Source organism: Symphalangus syndactylus, chromosome 9, assembly GCF_028878055.3.
Source record: "Symphalangus syndactylus isolate Jambi chromosome 9, NHGRI_mSymSyn1-v2.1_pri, whole genome shotgun sequence".
Lineage (NCBI taxonomy): Eukaryota > Metazoa > Chordata > Mammalia > Primates > Hylobatidae > Symphalangus > Symphalangus syndactylus.
In genome coordinates, this window is record NC_072431.2 from 118,857,032 (window position 1) to 118,872,582 (window position 15,551).

At 34.7% G+C, this 15,551-nt stretch overlaps 1 protein-coding gene across 16 annotated transcripts in view; it reads right to left on the reverse strand.

The window, feature by feature from the left end:
- FOCAD (focadhesin) overlaps positions 1-15,551 on the reverse strand; it is a 322,164-nt gene that overhangs the window by 176,156 nt on the left and 130,457 nt on the right. For 13 of the 16 annotated variants that reach the window (XM_055294111.2, XM_055294104.2, XM_063609849.1 and 10 more), the window contains 4 exons: positions 11,369-11,473; positions 10,850-10,951; positions 10,202-10,332; positions 8,167-8,293 (listed from right to left, as the gene is read on the reverse strand). The exons of the other annotated variants lie outside the window; for them this stretch is intronic. In XM_055294111.2, coding sequence (XP_055150086.1) covers positions 8,167-8,293; positions 10,202-10,332; positions 10,850-10,951; positions 11,369-11,473 — 465 coding nt within the window. The remainder of the gene's footprint in view (positions 1-8,166; positions 8,294-10,201; positions 10,333-10,849; positions 10,952-11,368; positions 11,474-15,551) is intronic. 16 annotated transcript variants of the gene reach the window in all.

Consider the following 15,551-nt stretch of genomic DNA (forward strand, 5'->3'; position numbering starts at 1 on the left):
TTTTCCCTTGCTCTCCTCACGACCTCTGCCTACCAGAGAATGAATAAATGATAACTGGCCTGAACACTGCTGAAAGGCTGCCAACCATTCTATTTGAACATCTTCGGGAATAGACAATAACCTTTACAAGATTATGATATCAAGAGGATCCCTTGTATACTTAAACCACAAACCCATAACACCTCTAGAACAACAAAATGACAACTTCATCTTCTTTTAAAACAAAAGGCTGTCCAAAAAACAACAGAGAATAATTGCTTTAAAACTATGGATTTAAATAAGATCCCTAGTCAATAAAATGAATTTCGAAAACATCCTTTAGAGGCATTCACAGGCCAGGCATGAGATTATCATGCCTATAATCTCAGTACTTTGGGAGGCCAAGGTGAGAGGACTGCTTGAGCCAAGGAGTTCAAGACAACCAGCCTGGTCAACATAGTGAGACGCTGTCTCTACAAAAAATTTAAAAGTTAGCCAGATATAGTGGTATGCACCTGTAGTCCCAGCTACTCAGGAGTCTAAGGTGGGAGGATCTCTTGCACCCAGAGATAGAGGCTGCTGTGGACCATGACCACACCACTGCACTCCAGCCTGGGTGTCAGAGCAAGACCCCATCTCAATAAATAAATAAGAGAGAAAAATGGGAAGCAACTTAAACATTCAATCAAAAATGAATCATTGATTACTAATATTTTCATTCAATGGAAAGTAAGCCATTAAAACATGTTGCCACATCAAAAATCTTTCTAGCAAAATGTAAACGAATTAGAGAACATAGAAACTCTGTGAAATAATGTGTAAAGAAAATACAATGAAAAGGGATATGAAAAAATGAAAACAGCTTTGTGAGAGAGTAAGTGATACTACTTTTTTTCATTACCCAAAGTAAATGTGATGCTTTAAAAACCTAACATCTTTGGAAATGGGATAAAAACACTTCAACACACCTTTAATATAAAGTGTAATATGCAATCAGTAAAACACTAAAAATTAATACACTTTAGCTCAAAACATCTTTTTCATTAAGACCTTTAGGCAAAGTCTTAATAATGCAAAACCTTTTACATTAACCAATAGCAAAGGAAATGGAGAAGGACAGAAAAAAAGTCCAAATATCATTCTCAAAAAAAGTTTTCTCCAATAACACAACATGATAAGGTAAAGTGAACACAAACACAACCACCAAAAACATATAATAACAGCAAGTGAATTTTGTCTTAATAAAAACTGTATTAAGGCAGACCTAGGTTTGAGTCCCGACTACTACATTTTAGCTGTATGAATTTGGGCAATTATTCAACTTTTGTCAACCTCTCAGAAGAAAACGGTACCTGTCACAATTGGGGTTTTCTTCAATTGTAAGAATTAAATGAGATAATAAATATAATGACTGTAGTATATGCTGTTAACTATATAGAAAGTACTCAGTAAATCAAGAGATGCTTACTACTGCTGCTACAGATATTATTAAAACATCTCTAGCAGTTTTCCAGCTGAAAGCATTATGCTAATTTCATATAAAAACAAAGAAATGTTACATGTGAACAAAGTAGCAAAGAAGAGCATAATATATGTTCATCTGATCTCTCCTATGGTTTGATAAGCTCTCTTTGTAGTGAAAGGCCCACAAACAAAGCTCATGCTTTCCAGTATCTCTTACTTAGAGGCATCAGGACAGAATTATTTTACTCATCATTTACATTTTTTTATTGTTAAAAGCAATAAAGAAAATATTCAAAGGATCTGAATAGACATTTCTCCAAAAAGGTAACAGAAGTGGCCAAAAATAATAGGAAAAGATGCTCAATATTAGTCATTGGGGAAATGCAAATGAAAACTACATGGGATATCACTTCACACTCATTAGGATGGCTATAGTTTGGAAAAAAAAACAGATAATAAAAAGTGTTGGTATTAACATCACTGATCATCAGAGAAATGCAAATCAAAACCACAAGTTTATACTATCTCATGCCAGTCAGGATGGCAATTATTAAAAGGTCAAGAAATAACAGATGCTGGTAAAGTTGTGGAGAAATACGAACACTTTAACACTGTTGGTGGAAATGTAAATTAGTTCAACAATTGTGGAAGATGCAGTTTTTCCTCAAAGATCTAGATCTAGAAATACCATCTGACCCAGCAATTTCATTACTGGGTATATACCCAAAGTAATATAAATCATTCTATTACAAAGACACATGAGCACGTATATTCATGGCAGCACTATTCACAATAGCAAAGACATGGAATCAATCCCAAATGCCCATCAATGATAGACCAGATCAAGAAAATGTGGTACATATACACCATGGAATACTATGCAGCCATAAAAACGAATAAGAGCATGTCCTTTGCAGGAACATGGATGGAGCTGGAAGTCATTATCCTCAGCAAACTAATGCAGGAACAGAAAACCAAACACAGCATGTTCTCAATTATAAGTGGGATTTGAACAATGAGAACACATGGACACAGGGAGGGGAACAACACATACCAAGAACTGTCAGGGGAGGGGTTGGGGGGAGAGAAAGCATTAGGAAAAATAGCTAATGCCTGCTGGGATTAACACCTAGATGATGGTTTGATAGGTGCAGCAAACCACCATGGCACACGTTTACCTATGTAACACACCTGCACATCCCGCACATGTACCTCAGAACTTAAAAATCAAAATTTTTAAAAATAAAATCACTTTCTTGGAAGAAAAAACTGTTGGTGAGGATGTGCAGAAATTAGAACCTTCTTACAATGCCGTAAAATTGCACAACCACTATGGAAAATAGTCTGGCAGTTTCTCAAATGGTTAAACAGTGCATTACCATATGACCCACCAATCCCACTCCTAGACATCTACCTACCAAAATGAAAATACGTATCCACACAAAAACTTGTACACAAATGTTCATAGCAGCATTATTCAAAATAGCCAAAAATAGAAACAATCCCAATGTCCATCAATTTCTAAATATATATTCTATTGTTTATATTTGAGATTTACAACACGATGTCATGGAATACAAAAAGAGAGTAAAATGACTATGACAGTGGAGCAAACTAATATATCTATCATCTTACATAGTTACTTTTCTTGTGAGAAGAGTAGTTAAAATCTACTTTTTCTTTCCTTTTTCTTTTTTTTTTTTTCTTGAGACAGAGTCTTGCTCTTTCATCCAGGCTGGAATGCAGTGGCGCAATCATGGCTCACTGCAGCCTCAATCTTCCTCCCTCAGCCTCCTGAGTGCTGGGACAACAGGTGTGTGCCACCATGCCCAGCTAATTTTTCATATTTTTATAGAGACAAGGTTTGCCATGTTTCACAGGCTAGCCTCAAACTCCTGGTTTCAAGCCATCTGCCCACCATGGCCTCCCAAAGTGCTGGGATTATAGGTGTGAACCAACACACCCAGCCAAAATCTACTTATTTAATAAAAATCCTTAACAAAATAAAATTTTATTAACCTTGGGCCTCATGTTTTACATTTGATATCTAAACCTGTTCATACATACCTTCCATTTTGTATCCTTTAACATACATCTCCTATTTCCTCTTCCCTCTCATTGCTGTGGTAAACATTGTTTTATTCTATATCTCTGTGTATCGGAGCTCTTTCTTTATTTTTAGATTCCACATACAAGAGAGATCACGCCATATTTTTCTTTCCGTGTCTGTCTTATTTCACTTATCACAATGTCATCTACGTTCATCTATGTTGTCCCAAACGGCAGGATCTCCTTTTTTAAGGGGGAATAATGTTCTGTGGTGTGTATACATACATACACACACACACACACACACACACACGCCACAATTTTCTTTATCCATTTGTCTGTTAGTGGCAAATGTCCATCAATTAATAAGTGGATAAATAAGATGTGGTAGAGACAAACAGAATATTCAACAATGAAAAGAAATAAAGTACTGACATGCTGTAACATGGATGAACCTTGAAAATATGTTAAGTGAAAGAAGCTAGTTACAAAAGTCAACACATCATATGATTCTGTTTATAAGAAATGTCCAGAATAAGTAAATCCACAGAGACAGAAAGTAGACTCATGGTTGCCTAGGGCTAGGAGAAATGTGGAATATGTAGATTAGGGGGTGACAGCTAAAGGGTATGGAGTTTTGTGGGGAGTTAAAAGTGTCCTAAAATTGATTGTGATGATGGTGGCATAACTCTGAATATACTTAAACTCATTAAATTATACACATTAAATGAATGAATTGTATGCTTTGTGAACTATATCTCAATAAAATTGCTTTTTAAAAGATTATTTCTTATTAGAGCCATTATTCTGTATTAAGAAAGAAGTAAGAAAATTAAGGCAAATGATGGTGGGTGGGATAAAAAGTGATGAGAAAGCTCAATGGAAAAGATATGAGAAAGAGAACGCAGGAATATTAATTATTTTCCTTTGAAAATGACAAACTCATAGTGTAATGATAAATAAAACTACTACTTTCAATGCCCACATTTTTCAAAGGAAACAAGCCTGGGAGTAACCAAAGAGCATGAGACTTGGGAAGAGTCTTGAGACTACTTTTGTGAGCCATGTGTTAAATTGCCAGAACCTCTCTTTCTTCAATATAAAATGAAGTCCTACAACCCCTATATCATAAAATGTCCAAATTCACACTAGGTACCTGTATTAATTAGGGTTCTCTAGAGGGACAGAACTAATAGGAAAGATGTATGTATGAAGGGAAGTTTATTAACGAGTCTTGACTCACACGATCACAAGGTGAAGTCCCACAATAGGCCATATGCAAACTAAGGAGCAATGAAGCCAGTCTGAGTCCCAAAACCTTAAAAGTAGGGAAGCCGACAGTGTAGCCTTCGTCCGTGGCCAAAAGCCTGAGGGCCCCTGGAAAACCACTGGTGTAAGTCCAAGAGTTCAAAAGCTGAAGAACTTGGAGTCTGATGTTCAAGGGCAGGAAGCATCCAGCATGGGAGAAAGATGAAGACTGGAAGACTCAGCAAGTCAAGTCCTTCCAACTTCTTCTGCCGACTTTAGTCTAGACACGCTGGCAGCTGAATAAATGATACACTCCCAGTTTGAGGGTGGGCCTGCCTCTCCCAGTCCACTGACTCAAATGTTAATCTCTTTTGGCAAAACCCTCAGAGATGCACCCAAGAACAATACTCTGTATCCTTCAATCCAATCAAGTTGACACTCAATATTAACAATTACAGAGCCCAAGAAATAGTAGCTGTAATTTTTTAAAAGCAATCAGCCCTAAAAACAAACTTGTAAATTCCCAAATCAATACAACAATAGCATTAAGGAAGGGACAAATTTCTCTTTGCCAATTCCAGACAGCCAGACTAAATTCTTGCCTTTATGATCAGCCAAGATTCCTACAACCTTCTCTCTCTGTTGTTTTTTCAGCAAAGTAGCACTAAAAAAACCCATATTGAAAACACAATCTTTACCTTGAAAGAGTTGGAAGGTAGATAGAATCCACTCTTTTAATCTTTGATTGATGTCTAGGATAAATAATTAAGCAGCAATAATTCTAAACTTAATCTGATGCAAGCAAAGATAAAAGAATTTCATGATTATAATTTTCAAGATGAAAGAGTTCACTTTCAAACCTAAGGGGGAAAAAAGCACTACTTACTTTACAAAGGCAAAGTTGGGAAAGCCCTACAAAATCCAATTCTGGGTACCTTTCCAACTAAGGTATTTTCTTAAAGATAGAATTATTCAATTTATTCTCTTATCTTTATTAATTTGTTTTATTTCACCAAATTAGGCTGTCTTTCTATATACCTAGTTATATTTGATAGTTAAGGATGTAAAGAGTAACAGATAGACAAATCATTACCAAATGCCACCAGGAAATGGATTTATAACTACGCTGAATGTTTTCCTTCTTGAAACCTTGGCTACATCACGCTTCACACATGATATCGATTAGAAAACAAAATAACTGGCTTCACAGAATGCAAGCTGACCTCTGTGAATAGCACTCTGGACACAAAACAAAAGATGAGCCCCCAGTTAGTAAATGTGGCCTGTCAAGAGCTGGTGAACACTATACTTTATGACTGTAACACACATCACAGGACATAGCAGCAGCTTCACAAACAATGAACACACACACACACACACACACACACACACACAAAGCTTGGAAGGCCTTAAACAAAACAGAAAGATATATATTACTACCATCATCAAGCCTCAAAGGAAAATAGATTACATCTACTTATGTAGATAAACACAAAGCTATTCATTACCAAACATTAAAAAAAAGTATCACCAAAATTAACAGTAATGTGGTCACTTTCAACAAATTCCACAATTCTGGACATTGGTAATATCTATAAAGAAAACTGGTATATAACACTTAGTAAGCATCAATGAAATAGTTTGCTTTAGTAAGCATCAATAAAATAATTTACTTTCTAGACAAGAATGAACAGATGAAAAACAAGAGGTAAGAAAATAAGCATTCTTTTTCTAATAAAATGAACTTAACTAATTAGCGGTATTGCTTTATTATTTATTAATACCTATGTGAGCAGATATTACACTAGGTCTTTTCTGTGTATAATCTTATTTTATCCTCATTTGAAGGAACAAAGGTTCAGAGAAGCTAACTAAATTAGTCAAAGGACACATAGAACAACTGATATATATTATGTACACTAGTGCCTAAAAACAAAGGTGCTTTATCTTCAGTACTAACCACAGTTAATGATGATGTCTTAGAGAAATGGAATGAGGAAAGTCAGTGCCAAACTCAGGGTATTTCTTACGAATTAATAAGCATTGATAAACTATACAGGCTTACAGTAACAGGAGGGGATGGGCAGAGAAAACAATGGAATCATAAAAGCAATAAGGCTAAATTACTATTTATTATAAGAAAAAATGTTAATTTCAGAAATGAGTTGATGCCTGTTAGGAAAAAACAATGAAAAGGAAATACTACAAAACAGTAAAAATGGTCACCTTTTGGAGGTGAAAGTTTAGAATTCTTTCTTCTCTCAAAACTGGTTTAAAAATAGATTTTAGGATTACTTATTATGAAAGTAATATAACTATTAAAGAGGTATTTCCCAATCTCAGATAACTGATAGAAGCAGTAAAATCAAATGTCCTTGGGCATGTGTGGTATTCTCCTGCTATAATAGCCCCTTGCCATTAAGTTCTAACAACTTTTCCAAATATTGGGCACATGATGTGAAAGTACTGTCCTTACCACACATCACTTTTTAAACAGCAATGATGTTCACTGCCTGCTGAAATGAGTGTTCACCAAAAAGAATAGAAGTATATTCTCATACCAAGATCCTGAGTAAATATCTAACCTCTCTCTGGGGTCTATCTTCCTCATCTGTAAAATGGTGTTAATCCCTATACTGCAGAGTTGTTCAGAAAAATACATAAAAAGTGCTTAGCCCAAGGACACGAGCAATATGGCTGTCACTTATATTATCATATCATTATATTCATTACTATCATTATCAACCATAACTAACCATAACCTTAAGGTGGGAAAATTGTACTTAGTCTCATTCACTAAAAAACTACAATTGGGTATACATGTTCACTAAGTCAAAAACTTTGGTTAGGTCAATAAATGATCTTTGGTGCAATTACCACATTTCTCTAAAACACTTCTCTAAAACAGTAGATTCTCTCTGCTGTGTTATAATTCAGGGAACAGTCTAAAGTTCAGAAAATGATTTACGAGTTTATTTCTAACATTTACCCATCCTACTCAATCTAATCACTAGGAATGAATGGTTCTTTCTCAATCTTTTAGCTATAAAAGTGCCACTGGCCATTTCTTCACCTCACCTGTTTCTAAAGCTCTCTAATCACAAAATTAAGAAGCAACTATATTCTAGAGTTCTCCTATAGGCATAATTTTCCCTTTTGTCTTAACAAAAATAAATAAGAACAAAGAAAAACCTTAAGTCTGGTTTTCTTCGATCTCTAGAGAATACCTACATGACTGGATGTTTCAGGATTTCCTTCTAGAAAGAATTTGTAAAGTAGGTCTTGCTTCACTTTTCCAAGAAAAAAATCATGGGGAATGAACATTCAGATGTTCAGTTATTTGAATCTAATCTTACACTCTTGTACCCATTCTGCCTTATAAAAGATTTTCTTCAAAATTATCCAAAGCAACTTAAAAATGCCTACCTCAGCTTGACAGAGTGCATGAAGACCTTGTAATACCAAGGCTGCTGGAGTAGCTTGATCAGGCTTGGTGCATTCATTCAACACCTGAGAAATAGCTGCCAACATATCTGCACCATGTTGATATGGCCTACAAGAAATGAAAGTTTAAAAGCAAAATTAATGCTAAAATGCAGTTATCACTCCCAGATCTTTTGCCTAAACAAAAAGCATCCATCATTTTCTATACTCTTGTGCCACTAAATGGTGACCCTCAAATATTAACACCATGTTTTTTCTTCAAAAATGTGCATCATGATCATTTTCTGCTATAATTTTATGCTCATTTTTATACAGAAATAAGCCAAAAAAGACACTTTTTAACAAATTTCATTCACCCTAAATCACAAATCCTATTGTCTGAATTGAGAAAAACTCAAGGCTGTAATAATGGTAAAAAGAACTGAATTACCTAAATGAGATTATTAGTAAAGATAGAGCTATTCTTGCCTGATAGTACCAGATACTCATTACAAAAGCAGGAATTTGAAAACAGAAGATGATTTGTGGTAGTAGAAATACTTACTAGGGTGGTTACACTTATCATAATAATGATAAGGATAAAAATTTTAATAACTATAACCGACTGAGCTCCTATCTCATGCCAGGCACTGTGCTAAATTCATTCATTCATCCTCCTTCCCTTCCTCTCCTTTCTAATCCACATATATTGTGCTATCCCCAGAATACCATTAATTTCATAGTTATGCAAGTCTATTCCCTGAATTCCTTGTTACCTTTCAATAATATCTTTTCTTAAATTAACGAAATGTAAATTGATGAAATTGCCTGTCAGAAATCTATTGTTTCACTGTCCCACAAGTGGAAATAATTTTCCAAAATGAAAAAATTTGACAGATCTGGAGGTAGTAACTGAAAGGAACACTGAATAAGTTATCAGTAGACTGATCTGGTCTGATATTCAGTCTATCCTGAGCCTCAGCTTTAATTATATAGAATAAGAATGTCAGCCAATAACTTTTATCTCTGAATTTTTTTCCATGCCAATAGCTCAATAAAATTCAAACTTCCAATTCTTGGGTTACACACATGTAACTCCTTTTTTTTTTTTTTTGGTAACTTTTACACTGAGGTCATTTTTGTGTTGTTAAAAGATGGAAGCTTAGAAAAGAGGTAAAATTGCTAGGGCTTAGCTTCTGTATATTCTGATCCAAATTTTACTTGAAACAGGAATCATCCATGTTATCAGCATCTGGGCCAACCCATTGCACAGCTTCAGAAAGTAGCATTCACACTGCTGTCATTAACAAAAGTGACAATGATGTTACCAGGAATTCAATGCAGTGGCTGATCAACAAATGAAACTGCAGGACTAGTTTCAAATGCATCAGGTCTATTTCCTCTGTAAACATTTTTATCTTACCACATGCGAGAAAAAAAATTTTGATATGGTAGAGCTTGACTTGTATTATTTCAGTCTTGTCACCTCCACCCTGTTTATTAATCCATAATCTAGAACAGCAGAGTCATCTTCCTAATTTCTTTATGTTTTCCTAAAAGCTTACAGTACACATAAAAATTGATCATCATTTTCTTCCTTGTTATAATTACAAATAATTCCATGCAATAAGTCAAAAATAAGGTCTCCCCATTAAAACTACTTATCTCCCTACTTAAACAAAGGGAGAATATAAGAAAGAATAGTTTATGACAACACTCTACTGTGTAGTTTTCAGGGATTCATTGACAGAAAAAGAGAAAACATAACATCACATGTTTTACTGCAATATTATTAATCAGAAAAGGATATAAATCTCCTACAAACCTAGATACAAGACTAGTCCTGAAAAGGAAAGACACACTTCTCAAAGCTATTGTTCAATATTATTACATTTTATAATGAGAAAACTTAAGTTAAAAAATTATTAGTACTTATATATCCTCTGCCTATCTTTTCTTGCCTCTTGCTTGCAATTAAAAAATTAAATACAAAATAATATATCATGATATACATTCCTAAGAGTTAATGACATCATACCTCTGCTTACATATATCTCTGATTGATGCTGCTTTTGCAATCAGTTTCTCCCATTGGACTTCCTTGCCCACCGAAAGAGAAGGTACATCAGACATAGCCATGAAACGCTGCAGTTCAGGATAGACTCGGTCCTACGAAGGCAATTTTACAAAAAAGGTAGTTTCCCAACTTGAGTTGAATAATCATTATCTTCCTTTTATGCAGCATTTTCACCTCCAAATCCTCCATTTGCATTGCAAATTATAGTGTAGTTCTTCTAATCAGCAGAGAAGATTGCTATAGTAATTACTGGGGATTTTCTTATACACCAATATACTGTTGATTTCATAAAACAAGAAGAAAGTGGCTAAATCTCACCCTAATTACAAAGGCTCTAATCATTTATAACTATATTTCCATTACTTTCTCAAGCAAATGGAAAGATACATTTCAGAAATAAATAAGATTTTATATTCTCAATTTCTCTGAAAGTTAATCACAACTAACTGCATTGCAAATACATCACAATAAATCAAAACTTTTTCAATGCAATCATTGATGCCACTCATTAATACCACTAAACCAAAGCATTGCCATATATGACATAATTATTTTCCTTCAGTGAAAGGAATATATTTAATACTCATGCAAGTGTATATCTGAAATTACCTGCTTTTCCCACAAAGATGTCAGCAAGCGCAAAGTGACAGCTCTTAGTCGTGGTGTGGTTCCAAGTAGTTGTATTACTCGTAGAATTTGTCCTATACACACCTAGAAAATATTGAAGAAACTCTAGTTGCATAAACTTGAATGCAGACAACCTCGAGGTTACCAAAAGCATTTTTATAACCCTTGTTATAAAATGAAGACTAAGAAGAAAGCTTGCTGCAATATTACCCACCTTCTTAGAGGATGAAAAATAGCAGTGGAGGGGCTAATAACAATCCTGGGGATATAAGGACCTAATCTCAGAGAATAGCCAAAGTGAAAACTTGGATACTAAGTAATTTAAAACAATTAATTATTAAGTATTGTAATAAATACTTTTGTCTTTAGATATTACCTCCTAGCTCAACAAGTAGTGATTATGGAAAAATTTAGGGCTTAAAATTTCATAATACCAAAAAGAATTCAATGTATTATTCATGAGGCACTTTTTTCCCCAACTAAATTAATTAACATACTAACCTTGTGAACACCAAGCTTAGGTAAAGTATACAATATATCATTATATAATATAGGTTCCAGTGGTCTTCCCAATTTGAACATCAAAACTGGAATCAGATTTGGCACCTAAAATGAATTTTTAAAATATATTAAATATACCTTGTTACAAAAAAGTAATATATAATGGAATATTTATCTCTTTTTTTCCAGACGAATAATATGAATATGAATGAATCGGAAGACTTAGAATATATCAGTTAGCTATTACTTGCAAATGATAATTTCATAGTATCACTAGTTTGTTTTTTTTATACTTTAGGTTTTAGGGTACATGTGCACAATGTGCAGTTTTGTTACATATGTATCCATGTGCCGTGTTGGTTTGCTGCATCCATTAACTCGTCATTTAGCATTAGGTATATCTCCTAATGCTGTCCCTCCCCCCTCCCCCCAACCCACAAGTATTCTACCACTTTTATAATTAGCTGCCAAACACCAATCAAAAAGTGCTTTTATTGAATAACTATAACATCACTCCTGAGAAATACAATAGTAGTTAAGATACACCTTGCCTTGCCAAGCATGGTGGCTCACACCTGTAATCCCAGCATTTTGAGAATCCAAGGCAGGAGGATTGCTTCAGTCCAAGAGTTCAAGACCAGCCTGGGCAACACAGCAAGACCCTGTCTCTACAAAAAATTTTTAAATTAACTGGGCATGGTAGTGCACACCTGTAGCCCCAGCTACTTGGGAGGGTAAGGTGGGAGGATCACTTAACACTGGGAGCTCAATGTGGCACTGAGCCATGATTGCACCACTGCACTCCAGCCTAGATGACAGAGCAAGACCCTGTCTCAAAGAAATAAGAAGATATATCCTGCCTCAAAGAAATGTAAAGTTCTAATGAACAGCCAACACTTAAGATATGTAAACAATAAAATTTCACATAATGAAACATTCAAGTAGGTTACTCCAATAAGAAGTAATTGAAGTCAGTATACTATAAAAGAGCCAATGGACAAAAATTACCCTCTAAGTCCTCATTTCAATCTCTGTGCATGACATAAGAAAATGTGAAAAGAAATACATTCATGGATCAGAAGACGTAACATTGTTAAGACATCATTATTTCCCAAATTGATCTTGAAATTAAATGCAATCTTTACCAAAATTCCAGCTGGCTTCTTTGCAAAAATTGAGAGGCTGATCATAAATGCATGTGTAAAAGCAAGGAACCCTAAATACCCAAAATAATCCTGAAAAAGAAAAACAAAGTTTGAGGACTCCAACTTCTCACTTCCAAATTTACCACAAAGCTAAGGTAATCAAAACAGTATGGTACTGGCCTAAGATTAGAAAGACAAATCAATGAAATAGAATTCAGAGTCCAGAAATGAATACTTATATTTATAATCGAATGGTTTTTGACAAGGATCCCCAGAAAAAAACAATAAGGAAAGAAGAGTCTCTTGGAGGGATAGTGCTGGAATTCAACAACTGGATATCCACATGCAAAAGAATCAAGTTGGACCCCTTTCTCACACAACATGTAAAAATTAATTCAAAATGGATTTTAGAACTAAATGTAAGAGCTAAAACTATAAAATTCTTAAAGAAAATATAGGATTAAGTCTTTGTAACATTGGGGTAGACTAAGCTCTTAGACATGACACCAAAAGTACAGGCCACAAAAGGAAAAATGAATTTCATCAACGTAAAAATGCTTGTCCATCAAAAGACACCATAAAGAAAGTGAAAGGACAATGTACACAATAGGAAAGAATATTTGCAAACCATATAGCTAATAAGAGATTTGTACCTAGACTATATAAAGAACTCTTAAAACCCAATAATTTACCCAAAAAAAAGTTTTAAAATAGGCAAAGGATCTGAATACACCTTTCTCGAAAGATGATAAATAAATGGCCAATATAGGAAAATAAGCTCAATTTCATGAGACATGATGGAATGCAAATCAAAACCATGAGATACCACCTTACACATGATGCAAAAGCTATCATCAAAAGATGGACAATAACAAGTGTTGCCGAGTATGGGAAGAAATTGGAAACCTTGTACACTGCTCGTGGTAATGTAAAGTAGTTCAGTCCCTTTGGAAAACATTCTATCAATTTCTTAAATAGGTAAACATAGAATTACCATGTAATCTAGCAATTCTATTCGTAGTTATCTACTTAAGAAAAAAGAACACATATGTACACACAAAATCTTGTAAATAAATTTTCAGAACAGCATTATTTACAATGGCCAAAAAGTGGAAATAACCCAATGCCCATCAACTGATGAATAAACAAAATACAGTATAACCATAAAATGGGATATTATTCAGCCACAAAAATAAATGAAGTACTGATACATGCTACAACACGGATGAACCTTGAAAACATTATGCTAAGAGAAAAAAAAGCCACAAAAGGCTTCATGTTATATGATCTCATTTATATGAGTAGAATGCCCAGAACAACCCAATGCCCATCAACTGACAAATAAATAAACAAAATACAATATAACCACAGAACAGGATATTATTCAGCCATAAAAATAAAGGAAGTACTGATACATGCTACAACATGGATGAACCTTGAAAACATTATGGTAAGAGAAAAAAAAACAGCCACAAAAGGCCTCATGTTGTATGACTTCATTTATATGAGTAGAATGCCCAGAATAGGCAAATCTGTAGAGACAGAAAGTAGATTAGTGGTTGTCTAGGATAGGGGAAGTAAGAAGCAGGGGGTGGTCAGGGAGGGTGAAACAGGCAGTGACATCTTATGGGCATGGGGTTTCTTTCGGGGGTAATGAAATGTTCTCAAATTGGTTGTAGCAATGTTTACAAAACTCTGTAAATATAATAAAATCCATTGAATTGTACACTTCAAATGGATGAATTATATGAGATGTAAATTATATTTTAATGGTTTTTTTAAATTCAATTCAAAATTATTTGGTAAATATCTACTATAAGCAAAGCACTTACTTGATAGCACAAACTGTAATGCCAAAAAATTTTATTTGCCATATGCTACATTTCAAAAGTTTGTTGTCCAGCAGTCATTCCTCAGTATCTACAGGGATTGGTTCCAGGATGGTCAGACACACAGATACGCACACCACATTCCATGGATAGCAAAATCCAGAAATGCTCAAGCATCTTATATAAAATGGCATAGTATTTGTATACAACCTATGCACATCCTTCCATACACTTTAAATCATTTCTACACTATTTATAATGCCTAAAACAATGTAAATGCTATGTAAATAGTTGTTGTACTACATTGTTTATTCATATTATCTTTATTGCTAAATTCTTATTTTTATTTTCTTCCCCAAATATGCTCTGTCTGCAGTTGGTGAATCCACAGATGAAAAACCAGCTGATATCAAGGGCCCACTGTATTTGTTAATTTTCTCTATCTGTTCTATTCTTAGAAAGACTGTTATTAATTCAAGATGGATTAAAGACTTTAATGTTAGACCTAAAACCATTAAAATCCTACAAGAAAACCTAGACAATACCATTCAGGACATAGGCATGGGCAAGGACTTCATGTCTAAAACACCAAAAGCAATGGCAACAAAAGCCAAAATTGACAAATGGGATCTCATTAAACTAAAGAGCTTCTGCACAGCAAAAGAAACTACCATCAGAGTGAACAGGCAACCTACAGAATGGGAGAAAAGTTTTGCAACCTACTCATCTGACAAAGGGCTAATATCCAGAATCTACAATGAACTCAAACAAATTTACAAGAGAAAAACAAACAACCCCATCAACAAGTGGGCGAAGGACATGAACAGACACTTCTCAAAAGAAGACATTTATGCAGCCAAAAAACACATGAAGAAATGCTCCTCATCACTGGCCATCAGAGAAATGCAAATCAAAACCACAGTGAGATACCATCTCACACCAGTTAGAATGGCCATCATTAAAAAATCAGGAAACAACAGGTGCTGGAGAGGATGTGGAGAAATAGGAACACTTTTACACTGTTGGTGGGACTGTAAACTAGTTCAACCATTGTGGAAGCCAGTGTGGCGATTCCTCAGGGATCTAGAACTAGAAATACCATTTGACCCAGCCATCCCATTACTGGGTATATACCCAAAGGACTATAAATCATGCTGCTATAAAGACACATGCACATGCACACGTATGTTTATTGCGGCACTATTCACA